Genomic DNA, 12507 nt, shown 5'->3' on the forward strand with positions numbered 1-12507 from the left:
CCCCCCCCCCCCCCCCCCCAACAGGCCGACAAGTTCGCCACCGCCGAGGCCCTCGTCAAGAAGCTGAAGTCTCGCCCCTCCAACGATGAGCTCCTGACCATCTACGCCAACTACAAGCAGAGCACCGTCGGCGATGTCGACACCGGTACGCGCTCGCGCACTTCCATGCAGTCAGCAGCCCACCATCCCCCTCACTCGCCCGGCCTTTCGCTGACCCCCCGTCCGTGTGCGTTAGCCTGCCCCGGTCTCTTTGACGTGTCGGGCCGCGCCAAGTGGAACGCCTGGAACGCCCTCAAGGGCACCGACAAGGACACCGCCATGCAGACCTACGTCGACACCGTCGACTCCCTGGTCCAGAAGTACGGCACCGAGTAAGGTGACTCGCGGGCCCCCTCCCCCCCTGCCGCGCCCCGTCGCTCCCTCGCCCCGTCACCCGGGCTCTTGTGTCCATGGGTGAGTGTGCCGGTGCCGGTGCGCCCGTGCCCCATGTCGCGCACACACACTCCCCCCCATGGTGCCTCCTCCCCCTGCCAAATACCATCTGCGTTTTTGTGCCTTTTTTTTCCTCTCATGACTCTACCGACACCGAGAGGGGGGAGGGCAGAGCCCGGCCCAGGAGGGGAGAGCCCGAACGCCTCGAGTGCAGGCGCGCGCGCGTGTGTGTGTGTGTGTGTGTGTATGGGGGGGGGGAGGGGTCTGCACTGTGTGTGCTGGGCGGGGCGTGTGTGCGGCGAGCCGGGCCGGGCAGCCGGCGGCCGTGCATCCACATCCAGGGGGGAGGGGTGTGTTGGCGCCGAGCAAGATGCGCCGAATGGAGCATCTGGGATCTCTATCTCTCGTCCGGTGATATGGTCCCCACGGGATCGCCGGTTCTGGGAATCGCGTGTGGAATGGGCGGCACCGAAAGAGCAGGGCGGCCGGGGGCGTGCCTCGCACGCGTGCTCCCCCCCCCCCCCCCGGTGGCCCCGCATGTGAAAGGACTTCCTCCTCTCCAGCAGGCGGCGGGGGGCTATGCGTGAATACAGGCAGGGAGCGGGGCCGGGGGGCTCGGCCTTGGAGGTTCGCCAGCGCGCGGGGACCCCTCGCGGCGCACATGCCCGCGGGCAGGGGCGGGGGAGGGAGGGCCTCTCAAGCGGCTGTGGGACCTCGGTCAACAGTCACATCATACCCGGGAATGAGATCAGCCCATGTTTTCCCGTGCGGACGACCGCGGGGCCCCGGCCTGGGTCTCTCTCTCCCCCCCCCTCTCTCTCTCTCTCTCTCTCCCGGTGGCGGCCGCGCGCCATGTTGGGGCCCGACTGGCCGGGTGCAATCGCGGGGCGGGGGGTGGGTGGGGGGGAGGGCGGCCAGCCTGTTACGTCGGCCCCCGCCCCGCCGGGGAACGGCAACAGCCGGGTATTTGGGCCACAGTGCGGCCGTGAGTGTCGGCGGGCCAGCTCTCCCTCCTCCAACGACGAGACTGTGCTGCCCTCTGCCCCCCCCCCCCCCCCCGCTGCTTCCGCTTTCCTGCCGCGCTCGCCGCCTCCTCCCTCCCCACAGCCACCATGTTCGCCTGGATTGGCTCCATCTTCATGTGGTGTGCGATCATTTCGTTCGTCACCTACCTGATCAACACCCTGATCCACGAGGTCATTGCCAAGGAGCAGAACCTCAAGACCAAGTACAACGCCAAGTGGGGTGCGTCCTTCGCTCGGGCTTTCTCTCTTGATTCCCCCCCCCTTTCCGGGCCCTGACCTCCTGCCCCCCGCCCCCCCCCCCGCCCCCTGCCCAGCCCTGGTTACCGGCGGCTCGTCCGGCATGGGCAAGGCCATCGCCGAGAAGCTTGCCCAGCAGAAGATCAACGTCGTTATTGTGCGTTCGCGGCCCCTCTCTCGCGCCCGGCCGGCCGCTCGTGCCCCCCCCCCCCCCCCCCCCCCCCCCGAGGCCCTCCCTTTCTCGGTCCCTCTGCACCTGGCTGCATGCACCCTCGCTTGCCTTCTACCGCTGACTCGCCGATTCCCACCCGCCACACAGGTTTCCCTCGATGACCAGCTCCTCAAGGACACCACCCAGGAGCTGCGCACCAAGTTCCCCCAGGTGGAGTTCCGCTCGGTCGGTGTGAACCTCGGCCAGCCCGGCTTCCTGCCCGAGGTGATCGAGGCCACCAAGGACATTGACATCTCGCTTCTCTTCAACAACGCCGGCTATGTCACCCCCGGGCTCTTCTTCGATGTGTCGCTCGAGCGCCAGATGAACAACTACCACTGCAATGTCACCGCGGCCGTCCTGCTCACCCACCACTTCCTGCGCCTCATGGGCGAGAAGAACCTCAAGGGCCTCATCACCTTCACCTCCTCCTCGGGCATGTTCCTGCCCACCCCGACCATGACCCTCTACGGCTGCACCAAGGCTTTCCTGACCTCCTTTGCCGCGTCCCTGGCCCCTGAGGTGCGTACAAGCCGTGTGTGTAGGGAGTGGGGGGGGGGGTGCGCCCCCTCCCGCGCCACCTCCTTTCACGCACACACACACACACACACACACACGCGCACACACGCACGCACGCACGCACGCACGCACATACACACATATGCCCGCACTCTCGCAAGAGGGGCAGGGCCGGTTTTGGCTCGGCCCCGCCGTGCCTCCTCCTCGGTCTGATGCTCACCCCCCTCTGCCCTCCGCCTCCGCCTCCGGTCCCTGTCCGGCCGTTTGCTCGCCCAATCGCACGCGCACGCGCACACCCACCCGCCCGCACACAGGCCCGTGCCATCGGCGTCGATGTCCTGGCCATCCACCCTTCTCCCACTCGGACTCGCTTCTACGACAACGCCCAGGGCGTGCAGATGCTGTCCTTCGCCCAGCGCATTGCCGTCGAGCCGTCCGAGGTGGCTGACTGCCTGTTCAAGAACGCCGGCCGCGTGGTTGTCATCGACCAGGGCCTCACTTCCATCGGCCTGAAGATGCTGACCAAGATCATTGACGGCAACTTCATCTCCCTCCTCTTCCCCTTCATCCCCCACCTGATGGAGGACTTCAACAAGGCCCTCAACGACTGGAACAAGAACCTCAAGGAGCGCCTGGCCGCCCCGGTCGCCAAGTAAGCCCCCCCCCCCCCTCCCCTCCCTCCCTGTCCCCCCCCCCCCTGCGGACCGCCCTTTTCTGTTACCATCAGGGGACATGGCACGTGCATCTCTGCCCTCCTTCCGGCATGGGCAAGGACCCGCCTCGTGTGCCAGCTCGGAAATAAACAGACTCATGCGTGCGCGCACGCGCACACATACACATGTAGATGCTCACGAAACGACGCCCCTCCTCCTCCGATGGGCCCGTGAGCGAAAGAGGTAGCTACAGCGAGCGAAATCCCCAGGCTAACTGACAGGAACAGGGTGAAGAGAAGGGGGGGGGGGGGCGGGGGGGGGGCACCGGTTTATCACTTCATGCCGACACAGCGATGGCCCTCGCGCCAGTTAGTTGTACCGGAACAGGACACTCTCCAGGTGGATGCCGAGTGACCGAGCCAGCGGGGCCACCGCGTCGTAGCCCACCGCACACCGGTACGTGGCCCCCTCGAGGGGGATGCGCCGTTCGCTGGCCCCAGCCGCCTGGCCACTGGCATCCAGCCCGGCCACCGCGCCAGCCAGCGACCCACGCACAAGTAGCCGTAGGCTGGTCAGTGTGCGGATCAATTGGGCCAGGTCCGCCGAGGCCAGGACCTCGCGCTCGGCCCCGCTCAGGAGCAGCTCATCGCCGGACGACTGGAGCAGCATGCGGAAAATGGCGATCAGGCGCTCCAGGCGGAAGGGACGGGGCCCGAGCAGGCGCTGGGGCACGGTGGCCGCTGCACCGCGGATGGCCGCCGCCTTGAGGGGCGAGTTGCCGAAGGCCCCGCCACCGCCGGCACGTCGGCGCCGACCGCCCTCGGCAGAGCCGGCCCGGGCGAACATCTGCGAGTCCGCCCGGGCCGGATTATGTGACGCCAGGAAGGCCGACACGAGGAGGAACTTCCCGTGCATGGGTAGCTCGAAATCCAGCCCCGAGCGCGAAGCGGTCCCGATGCCGGCCGCCGCCGCGGCATTCAGGGCCGCCTGCAGCTCCAGCTCGTTGGCCACCCCGCCCGGGAGGGTGCCCGGGACAAAGAGATCGCCCGGGATCACCTGCGACCCTGGGGGGCCCACGTGCCGAGCCCGCTTGCCGGGGCCCGGGCCACACTCGGCGCCGGGGGCATCGGCCCCGACGGCGCGCCGGTGACTGTCCCGCCGGATGCGAATCCACTCGCGCGAGGAGATCGTCCGCAGGTAGAGCCGGTCCAGCACCACCTGGAAGTAGGGGGAAATGTGCCGGTAGAGTTTGTACGAATCCCCGGGAGCCGCCAAGCCCGCCACCACCGGTCCCCGGTATGCGCCGTACAGCGACTCGGCCACGTGGGTCAGATCGCGCAGGTCCCGACAGGCGCCATGGAACACCTGGTACAGCAGTCGGCAGAATGCCTCATGCATGCCGGCGTCGGCTGATCGGGTCAGTGCCTCGCCCGAGGGGAGGACCGGCATGGCGGCTGGTGCCGAGGCCCGGTAGTTGTGCACCAGGATGCGAATGGTGTCGTCTTGCCGGACAGGTGGGGAGAAAGAGCGTGCGTGCGTGTGTGTGTGTGTGTGTGTGAGAGAGGGAGAGATAAGGAGAGGGAGAGAGAAAGAAAGGCACAAAAGCCAGGAGACGGGGAGGAAAAAGGCAGGTCAAAGGGGAATGGCAGCCGCAGCAACGGCAAGAGGCACGGGGGATCTCCCCGTCGCCATCCTGCACGCACGCACGCACGCCCATGCGCGCAGTTGTGCATTTCTGTGGCTCCGGGGGGGGGGGGGGGGGGGGGGGCATACCCTCAGAGTACTGGGGGAAGTGCATCAGATACGGCTCGAGGAAGGGCCCGCGCGGACGGACAACCTCCACGGGCAGGCGGCTGATCATGACGGTGGTCACTGCGACTCCGGTCTGGAGAGGGAGCAGACGGGTCAGCATACTGGCGAGGGGGTTCAAGCACATGTGTTGGCGCCGAGGAGAAATACAAAACCCCGGGAGAAAGCCGTGTCGCCATGTGCGTGCGTGCGTGCGTGCGTGCGTGCGTGCGTGCGTGTGAAAGGGGGGACGGAGAGAACGCACCAATTCCGCCAGGCCCGAGAGCATGGCCAGAGCATACGGCGGTAGGCCGCGGAGGCGATCCGCCTCGTCGATGACCAGCACCACGGCGGCGCGACGCGCATGCCGCGCGACGGCCACATCCCACCGGGCCCATTCGGCTTCGGGGGCCTGGGCCCCGGGCGGAGCCGGGGCCGGCCCGGCGGCCTGGCCCAACTCCCACACCAGTTCCCGGACCTGCGAAACAAAGTCCGACGGCGAGCCCACGCGCCTGGACGGCACATCCAGGCTCGCGGCCAGCACCGAGGCCCAGTCGCCAGAGGTGGCCTTCGAGGCAGTCTGGCACCCGGCAAGCTGATCGAGCAGGTTTTCCAGCATCGATCGGAAGCCCGCCGGGAGGGTGGTAGCCAGGGCCGAAGTCGATGCGGCCCCCATGGCGGACATGGCCCCGGTGGAGGAGGCGGTTGCCTCACCGCCGGTTACCCAGGCAAAGGGCCGGCCCAGGGCTTCGAGCGTGGCTCGGACCACGGCCGACTTGCCGGCGGCCGGCGGCCCGGTGACATAAACAAAGGGCTGTGCGCCGGTCTGTGGGGCAGATCCAGGGTCAGGCAGGGCAGGCCGGAGCAAGTGGGCGACGTCCAGGGGAACCATACCTCGAGAATGGACCAGAGCTCATTGATTTCGAGGAAGCGCCCGGGAAACTGCTCGACCAGGTGGGTCGGGGCGAAGGCCGAATCGAACATGCTTCGCGAATGCCAGCGGAACACACCGAGCAGGCAGGCGGGCGGGCGGGCGAGCGGGCAATGTCCCTCGAGAAGGGAGCAGGTTGGAGGCAAGAGGGCAGGGAGAAGCGCCAGAGGCCAGGAGAGCAAGTGAGAGCAAGTGAGAGAGAGAGAGGGGGGGGGGGGAAGGTCAGGAGGAGATGTGGCCCGGCTGGGCGGATCGATCGCCATCGCACCCCCTCGGCATGAACCATCACGCGCGGGGGCGAGGCGGGGGGCGGAAACTCCACACCCAGCCAGAAGAGGATGCAGGCCCCAACCGGGGGGAGAGGAGGAAAAAGCGGGCGAGATATGACACCCCCGGCCGGTGCGGAAAAGAAACACTCGTACACGGGACGCCGGGCCCATCGCCACCTCCCCCGCATCCTGCCACAGCCCCAGATGGACGCCTGCCATGCGCCCGCGCACGCTACACCGCGCGAAAAAAAAGGAAAAAAACACGGCGCGGGGCGGTGGGCAAATTTAAAATGATCGGGAAACGGCGGGTCACGTGTTTATTCGAGACTTAGGCGGATGTCTCCTTCTTTGCTGGTCCTCCGGCCGGAGGCTCGGCCGTGGCGGCGGCGGTGGCGGCCGCCGGGGGGGAAAGGGCGGCGGCGGCCTTCGACACCTCGGCCTCGGTCACCGCCACAGGAGGGGGGTGTTGTGTGTGGCTGGTGGCGAGGATGGTGGCGTCCGCGGGGGCGGGCGCGGCGTCGCCGGGGCTGACGGCCGGGGCCGAGGCCCCCGCCGGGGGAGACAAGGACGAGGAAGAAGATGACGGAAGGACGGCAGCGGCAGTCGGGCTGACGGATGGCCGCGCGGGTTCGGAGGCCGTCGAAGTGGCGGGCTCGGATGCGGGAGCCGGTGCGAGGGCCGCCTCCGGGCTACTGGCCACCGCGGTGTCGGCCTCGGAGGAAGAGGAGGAGGACGACCCGGCAGCAGCTCCGGGCGGCATATCGGGCACAGTCGGCGACACCGGGGCCGAGGGCGAGGCAGACGAAGAGAGGGAAGAGGAAGAGGAGGAGGAGAGTGCCGTAGCAGCGACGGCCGCCAGAGCAGCCGCCGAAGAGGGCGGAGCACCGAGGAGTGCCGCCACAGCAAGCTCCTCGGCCGCGGAGACCGAGGGCTCAGCAGCCGCGGTGGCATTGCTGGGACGTGTGCTCTTCCGATCTGAGGGCGAGGCAGACGAAGAGAGGGAAGAGGAAGAGGAGGAGGAGAGTGCCGTAGCAGCGACGGCCGCCAGAGCAGCCGCCGAAGAGGGCGGAGCACCGAGGAGTGCCGCCACAGCAAGCTCCTCGGCCGCGGAGACCGAGGGCTCAGCAGCCGCGGTGGCATTGCTGGCGGCCACTTGCGATGAGGGGGGGGAGGCCTGGGCAGGGACCGCGGTTGGCGGCGCTGGAGCCGGGGACACGCGGGCTGGGAGGCCATCCGGCATCGGAGTGGCGGAGGCCCCAGCCCCTGGCGAGGAGGATTTTGAAGGAGCGGCGACGGTCGGGCGGGCGCCAGCCATGGCGAGCGCCAGCCCCCCGGGGGTTGCGGCGCCTGCCTCCGTGGGGAGGGCCTTGCCTGGTGCAGGCGGGGCCGGCGAGAGGGAGGAGGTAGAGCGCGGCGACGCCGCGGTCCCTGGCGAGGCAGGGCCTGTCGCCGGCAGAAGCTGACTCATCATGAGCAAGGTGGGCGTGGCACTGGTGGAGGTGGAAGTAGCGGCAGTGGCGGCGACGGGCGCCGTGACGGCAGCGACACTTGCGGTCGGGCTGGTGGCCTCGGTCGAGGCCATCTCCACATCGCCGACAGGAGACGCAGCAACGGCCGGGGGGATCGGAAGAGCACACGTCGCACTGGTGGAGGTGGAAGTAGCGGCAGTGGCGGCGACGGGCGCCGTGACGGCAGCGACACTTGCGGTCGGGCTGGTGGCCTCGGTCGAGGCCATCTCCACATCGCCGACAGGAGACGCAGCAACGGCCGGGGTGGAAGCTGCCGACTGGTTGGCAGTCACCGGGCTGAGGGCGGCCGCTTGCGACGAGCAGGCAGCAATCAGTACCGAGATGTCCGGCCCCGAGGAGGCAGCGCCAGAGGGCCGGCGAGCCGGCGTAGCTGAGGGTCGACTGCTCCCGGCTGGCGCAGAAGAGGAGGAGGACGAGGAGGACGAGGAGGATGAGGATGAGGATGAGGAGGAGGAGGAGGAGGAGGAGGAGGAGGAGGAGGACGACGAGGACGACGAGGACGACGACCGGCCAGACAGCTGGGCTGCTGGCAAGGAAAGGGTCGCCGGTGTAGCCGCCAGCTTGCGTTGCTGCTGCTGCTGCTGCTGCTGCTGCTGCTGCTGCTGCTGCTGCTGCTGGGCTGACACATTCGAGGCATGCTTCGCGATCAGCTGCTGGAACCCCTCGGAATCCAGCTGCGCCAGCAGGAGCTGCGTGTCGGCGATGGAGATCTCCCCGCCGGCGGGCAGGCCGAGTAGGGACTGGAGCGAGGCAGTCAACGAGGCGGCCTGGTCGGCACTGAGGGACGCGATGCCGGCCAGGACCGACGCCGGGGCAGGTGCCGCCCCAGCGGCGGAAGGCGCGGCCACCGCCGCCGCCGGAACCGAAGAGGCCGGGGCAGAGGTGGTCAGCGGCAAAGGCGCCGGCAGACGAGCCTGGAGCTGCCAGATGCGGGCCCGCGCGTCCCCGCTGCCGGAGGCGAAGATGATGTCGTCCAGAATGCCGGCGGCCCCGGTGCTGGCGGCACCGGCCGACCGGCGAGCCGTAATGTCCACGCTGATGACCGAGTTCTTGTGGACATTGAGTGGCGCGCCAACCGGCTTGGTGGTGCCGACGTCCCAGAACTGCACGGTCCGGTCCTTGGATCCGGAGAGGATCAGCCGCCCGCAGGGGGAGAAAGCCACCGAGAGGACGTAGTCCTTGTGGCCGCTCATGATCTTCGGCTCGGGGCTGGGGCCGGGAGTCACCCCGCCACTCGGGGCAACCTCGGGCAAGGCCAACGGCCACAGACGGAGGGTCTTGTCCAGCGAGCCACTGACCAGGGTGCGGCAGTCCGGCGAGAAGGCCACCGAATAGACGGAGTCCCCGTGGCCGGCCAGCGTCTGCAGCAGCTGCCCAGTGGCCAGGCACCAGATGCGCACCTGGTGGTCGAGAGAGCCCTGTGGAAGGCGAGTGCAAGACCGAGGGGGAGGGGGCGAGGGGAGAAGCTAGGTGTGAGGAGGGCGCGAGAGCAGGGGGGGGGGGGGGGGGCAGGATGCGGGCGGAGGAAAGGGCACATGAAAAGCCGGCCAGCAAAAGGCGGAAGGAGAGCACACGCACCGAGGCCACCCATGCGCCATTGGGACTGACCGCCACTGAGGCCATGTCGGCATCCTTCGACGGGTTCACCGGGTTCAGGATGAACTTGGCCTTGCGCGTGCGCATGTCCCAAATCCGGACGGTCTTGTCCCCGCTGCCCGAGCAGAGGAGAGTGCCATCCGGGTTGAAGCACAGCGAGTAGATGTCCTCCGTGTGCCCGGCAAACTCATGGAGGACCTTCTGCGTGGCGATGTCCCAAATGCGAATCAGGTTGTCCTCGGACCCGGTGGCCAGCAGCCGACCATCCGGGCTGAAGCAGACACTGCGAACATAGAGATCCTGGCGCGAGCTGTCCCCGCTGTCGGCGTGATGGCCGGGCGTCCCGCCAGCACTGGGCGAATCGATGATGAACCGGCACTTCAGCTGCCCGGTGGCCGAGTCATACAGCTGGGCCGAGTGGTTGCACCCGGTGGCCAGCCAACGCGCGCAGGGGCTGAACTTGACGCAGCACACCACCGACGCGTGCTCCATGATGTGCGCGAGGGTCGTCTTGTAGAGAATATCCCCGGGCGAGGGGGAGGGGGTGGGCGAGGAGACACTCGGCTGTGAACTGCCACCCCGGGTGGAGATCGGCAGCATGGTATGGGGCCGTCTGTGCATGCGTGACAAAGAGGAGCAGGAAGGGGACCCGAGGGGAGGGGAGTCAGGCAAATGGGCCAACGCGTGCGTGCGTGCGAGGGAGGGAGAGAGAGGGGGGGGGAGAGAGGAGCAGGCTCGGGCCCGCCCAGGCCAATACACACGCACTTCTTCGGGTTCGGCGTCAGATCCAGCGATCCCGACCGCTGAGGGGCAGGGGTGCCGGAGCCGGCGGCAGAGTGCGCAGCCTCGGACTTGATAACCGGCTCGGAGGTGCGCTGGCGCTTGCTCTTGGCGGACTCACCGGCACCGCCGTCCTCCGGGCCCGCGCCACCAGCCACCTGCATGCCAGGCGCCTGAGGACGCTGCTGGGTATGCTGCTGCTGTTGCTGCTGCTGCTGCTGCTGTTGCATGGCCTGCTGCTGCTGCTGCTGCTGAGCTTGCTGTTGGAGCTGCTGCTGGAGCTGCTGCTGGAGTTGCTGCATGGCCTGTTGCTGAGCCTGCTGCTGCTGCTGCTGCTGCTGGAGCTGAAGCTGCATGGCCTGCTGCTGCTGTTGCTGCTGCATGGCCTGCTGCTGCTGCTGTTGCTGTTGTTGCTGCTGCTGCTGCTGTTGAGCTTGCTGCTGCTGAAGCTGCAGCATCTGGAGCTTGAGGACCTGCTCCTCCGGCAAATTGGGCAAGATCTCCGACAGGTTGCCCAGCGAAGAGAGCAACTGCCAAGAGGGGTCCTTGGAAGTGCCCGGGCTGCCGAGGATCGCACCATTGTTGGCTGTCATGCCGGAGGTGCCCTGCTGCTGCTGTTGCTGCTGCTGCTGCTGCTGCTGCTGGGCCGGCAGTGGCGACGGAGAGGCGGACGACTGAAAGACCGGTGAGGCGGCGCTGGTCGAGCCGCCGGTCGGGCCCATACTCCCTTGGGAGGAGGGAAAGCTTGACAGCCCCACCGACTTGACTCCACCATTTCCGGACCCATTGCCTCCGTGCATGGGCGACATGCCGATTGGATTGTTGAAGAGCGACGAGGGGGAGATCCCGGCTGCTCGGGGAGGGGGACAGGGACGTGTCAGGAGAAGGTCCCCACACCAAGGGGGCAAAAAGGCAGGGCACATCGCTGCTCGGCGTACCGGCGGAAATGGCCGAATGGAGCATCTCCAATTCGGACTGCGCGCTCTGGAGACGCTCCTGGAGCCTGGAAAGGAGGCGGGAAAGACGAGCCAGAAGTCCGGGCACACACACACACACACATACACACACACACACACACACACGCCGGTGTTTTAGACGCCAATGGAGATGCAAAGGTCAGAGGAAGGGGCCATGGCGTAGTCGGGCACATGGTACACGCAAGGGGGGAAGGCGATCTCAAATGGCCCGGGCAACCAAAACGGAATCCCAGCCAGAGGGCGGCAGATACGCACCGGGCCACTTGCTGTGTTTGCACCTGGAGCTGGTTCTGGAGCTGCTGCGTCTTGCCCGTGCACTCGGACAGGTGATCGCGGACTGGGGAGACAACCGAGGTCAGTGGAAGGGGGGCCAACAAGCCGGGGAAGGGGGCCTGATGCGGGACAAGGACGTACAGAGCTTGCTCAGGAGTTCCCGGTCGGTGATGGAGCTGGCCAGCTCCATGGTCATGCGCAGATATTCAGACCGGATGACGGCCAGAAGGTCGTCGATGGAGTGGAGCGAGCCGCTGCTGGAGGTGCCGCCCGCGTCCACCAGCGGGCCGGCCGAGGCAACGAGGACACCCCCAGCGCCGGAGGAGGCGCCGGCGGCCTGCTCCGACCCGGTGTGGCCCCCGGCGAGGATTTGGCCCTGCTGCTGGGGGGGAACACCGCCGAGCGAGTTGCTCAGCTGGTTGGCGAGGGAGAATTGCTGGTTCGAGGACTGCGGCTGGTGCTGGATCTGCTGCTGCTGGTGGTGGTGGTGCTGTTGCTGCTGCTGCTGCTGCTGCTGCTGCTGCTGCTGAGCTTGGTGTTGTTGCTGCTGCTGCTGCTGCTGCTGCTGCTGCTGCTGCTGCTGCTGCACCTGCTGTGCCTGTTGCTGCTGCACCTGCTGCTGGGAATGCTGTTGGAGCTGCTGCTGGAGCTGCTGCTGGGCCTGCTGCATGAAGGAGGGCGGGAGGAGGAGGCCGCCGCCATTGCCGAGGGTCTGCATGGAGGCGAAGTCGCCCATGGTGTCGGGGACCTGGAGATGGCCGCCGGGCTGGGATCCGGCCGGGAGCAAGGCCCGACCGGTGCCGGCCCCGGTGGAAAGCAGGCCGCCGGCCATGTTCAAGGAAGACATACCCATCAGGGCCTGGGCATCGCCGGGGCCGGCACCAGGACCAGGGCCATTGCCGAGGGCGGTGACATTGCCGCCGGCATTGCCGTACATGAGACTGGACATGTCCAGGTGGCCCGGGTGGGGCAGGGTGCCCTGCTGGGAGATGCCCAGTGCGCCGGTGCTGGAGGGCACATGGATGATCGGCGACCCCTGCTGCAGGGGATTCAACAGGGTTTGATTGGTTCCAGTAGTGCCGGGGCCCGAGCTGGCGATGGTGAGCCCGCCTGCCGAGAGGCCAAGGTTGTGGATACCCATGTCGAGGGAGGCCGGGAGGGAGGGCGAGGGGGGAGGCCGGCAGAAGGGGGAGAGGTGGTGCGCCGCTTTGGAGATGGCAGGGCCCGGGAGGCAGGGGAGGAGAGGGCGGCAGGAGGACGCAGCAAGAACCGGGCGTGTGGGGTCAG

At 68.0% G+C, this 12507-nt stretch overlaps 4 protein-coding genes across 5 annotated transcripts in view; 2 read left to right on the plus strand and 2 right to left on the minus strand.

The window, feature by feature from the left end:
• H696_04444 (diazepam-binding inhibitor (GABA receptor modulator, acyl-CoA-binding protein)) overlaps positions 1–556 on the plus strand; it is an 891-nt gene extending 335 nt beyond the window's left edge. The window contains exons 2-3 of the mRNA XM_009498320.1: positions 25–145; positions 236–556. Coding sequence (XP_009496595.1) covers positions 25–145; positions 236–375 — 261 coding nt within the window. The 3' untranslated portion in view covers positions 376–556. The remainder of the gene's footprint in view (positions 1–24; positions 146–235) is intronic.
• Positions 557–1458: 902 nt separating this feature from the next.
• On the plus strand, positions 1459–3116 carry H696_04445 (hypothetical protein). Its single transcript, XM_009498321.1, has 4 exons — positions 1459–1677; positions 1772–1851; positions 2014–2427; positions 2739–3116. The coding sequence occupies exons 1-4, from the start codon at positions 1545–1547 to the stop codon at positions 3078–3080; spliced, it is 969 nt and encodes a 322-aa protein (XP_009496596.1). The 5' UTR covers positions 1459–1544; the 3' UTR covers positions 3081–3116.
• Positions 3117–3382: 266 nt separating this feature from the next.
• On the minus strand, positions 3383–6013 carry H696_04446. Of its 2 annotated transcripts, XM_009498322.1 has the most exons (4): positions 5760–6013; positions 5131–5691; positions 4851–4962; positions 3383–4579 (listed from the first exon to the last, which is right to left on the minus strand). In XM_009498322.1, the coding sequence occupies exons 1-4, from the start codon at positions 5847–5849 to the stop codon at positions 3447–3449; spliced, it is 1896 nt and encodes a 631-aa protein (XP_009496597.1). In that variant the 5' UTR covers positions 5850–6013; the 3' UTR covers positions 3383–3446. The 2 variants fall into 2 exon arrangements, with proteins under 2 accessions (XP_009496597.1, XP_009496598.1); XM_009498323.1 differs by having other exon boundaries at positions 5131–6013.
• Positions 6014–6393: 380 nt separating this feature from the next.
• Positions 6394–12361, minus strand: H696_04447 (hypothetical protein; the record flags this gene model as incomplete). The annotated part of the gene is made up of 6 exons (XM_009498324.1): positions 6394–9012; positions 9173–9803; positions 9956–10820; positions 10909–10973; positions 11203–11284; positions 11362–12361. The coding sequence occupies 6 exons, from the start codon at positions 12359–12361 to the stop codon at positions 6394–6396; spliced, it is 5262 nt and encodes a 1753-aa protein (XP_009496599.1).
• Positions 12362–12507: the final 146 nt, after the last annotated feature.

Source organism: Fonticula alba (assembly GCF_000388065.1).
Source record: "Fonticula alba strain ATCC 38817 unplaced genomic scaffold supercont2.7, whole genome shotgun sequence".
NCBI lineage: Eukaryota > Rotosphaerida > Fonticulaceae > Fonticula > Fonticula alba.

What these genes read in the sequence shown, in the direction of transcription:
- H696_04445 (XM_009498321.1), top strand. Translation starts at nt 1,545, where the DNA reads ATGTTCGCCTGGATTGGCTCCATCTTCATGTGGTGTGCGATCATTTCG. An exon ending in CAAGTACAACGCCAAGTGGG is followed by an intron (nt 1,678 to 1,771) that starts GTGCGTCCTTCG and finishes CCCCCTGCCCAG; the next exon opens with CCCTGGTTACCGGCGGCTCG. An exon ending in AGAAGATCAACGTCGTTATT is followed by an intron (nt 1,852 to 2,013) that starts GTGCGTTCGCGG and finishes CCCGCCACACAG; the next exon opens with GTTTCCCTCGATGACCAGCT.
- H696_04446 (XM_009498322.1), bottom strand. Translation starts at nt 5,849, where the DNA reads ATGTTCGATTCGGCCTTCGCCCCGACCCACCTGGTCGAGCAGTTTCCC. An exon ending in TCTCGGGCCTGGCGGAATTG is followed by an intron (nt 4,963 to 5,130) that starts GTGCGTTCTCTC and finishes CTCCCTCTCCAG; the next exon opens with ACCGGAGTCGCAGTGACCAC. An exon ending in CTTCCCCCAGTACTCTGAGG is followed by an intron (nt 4,580 to 4,850) that starts GTATGCCCCCCC and finishes CTGTCCGGCAAG; the next exon opens with ACGACACCATTCGCATCCTG.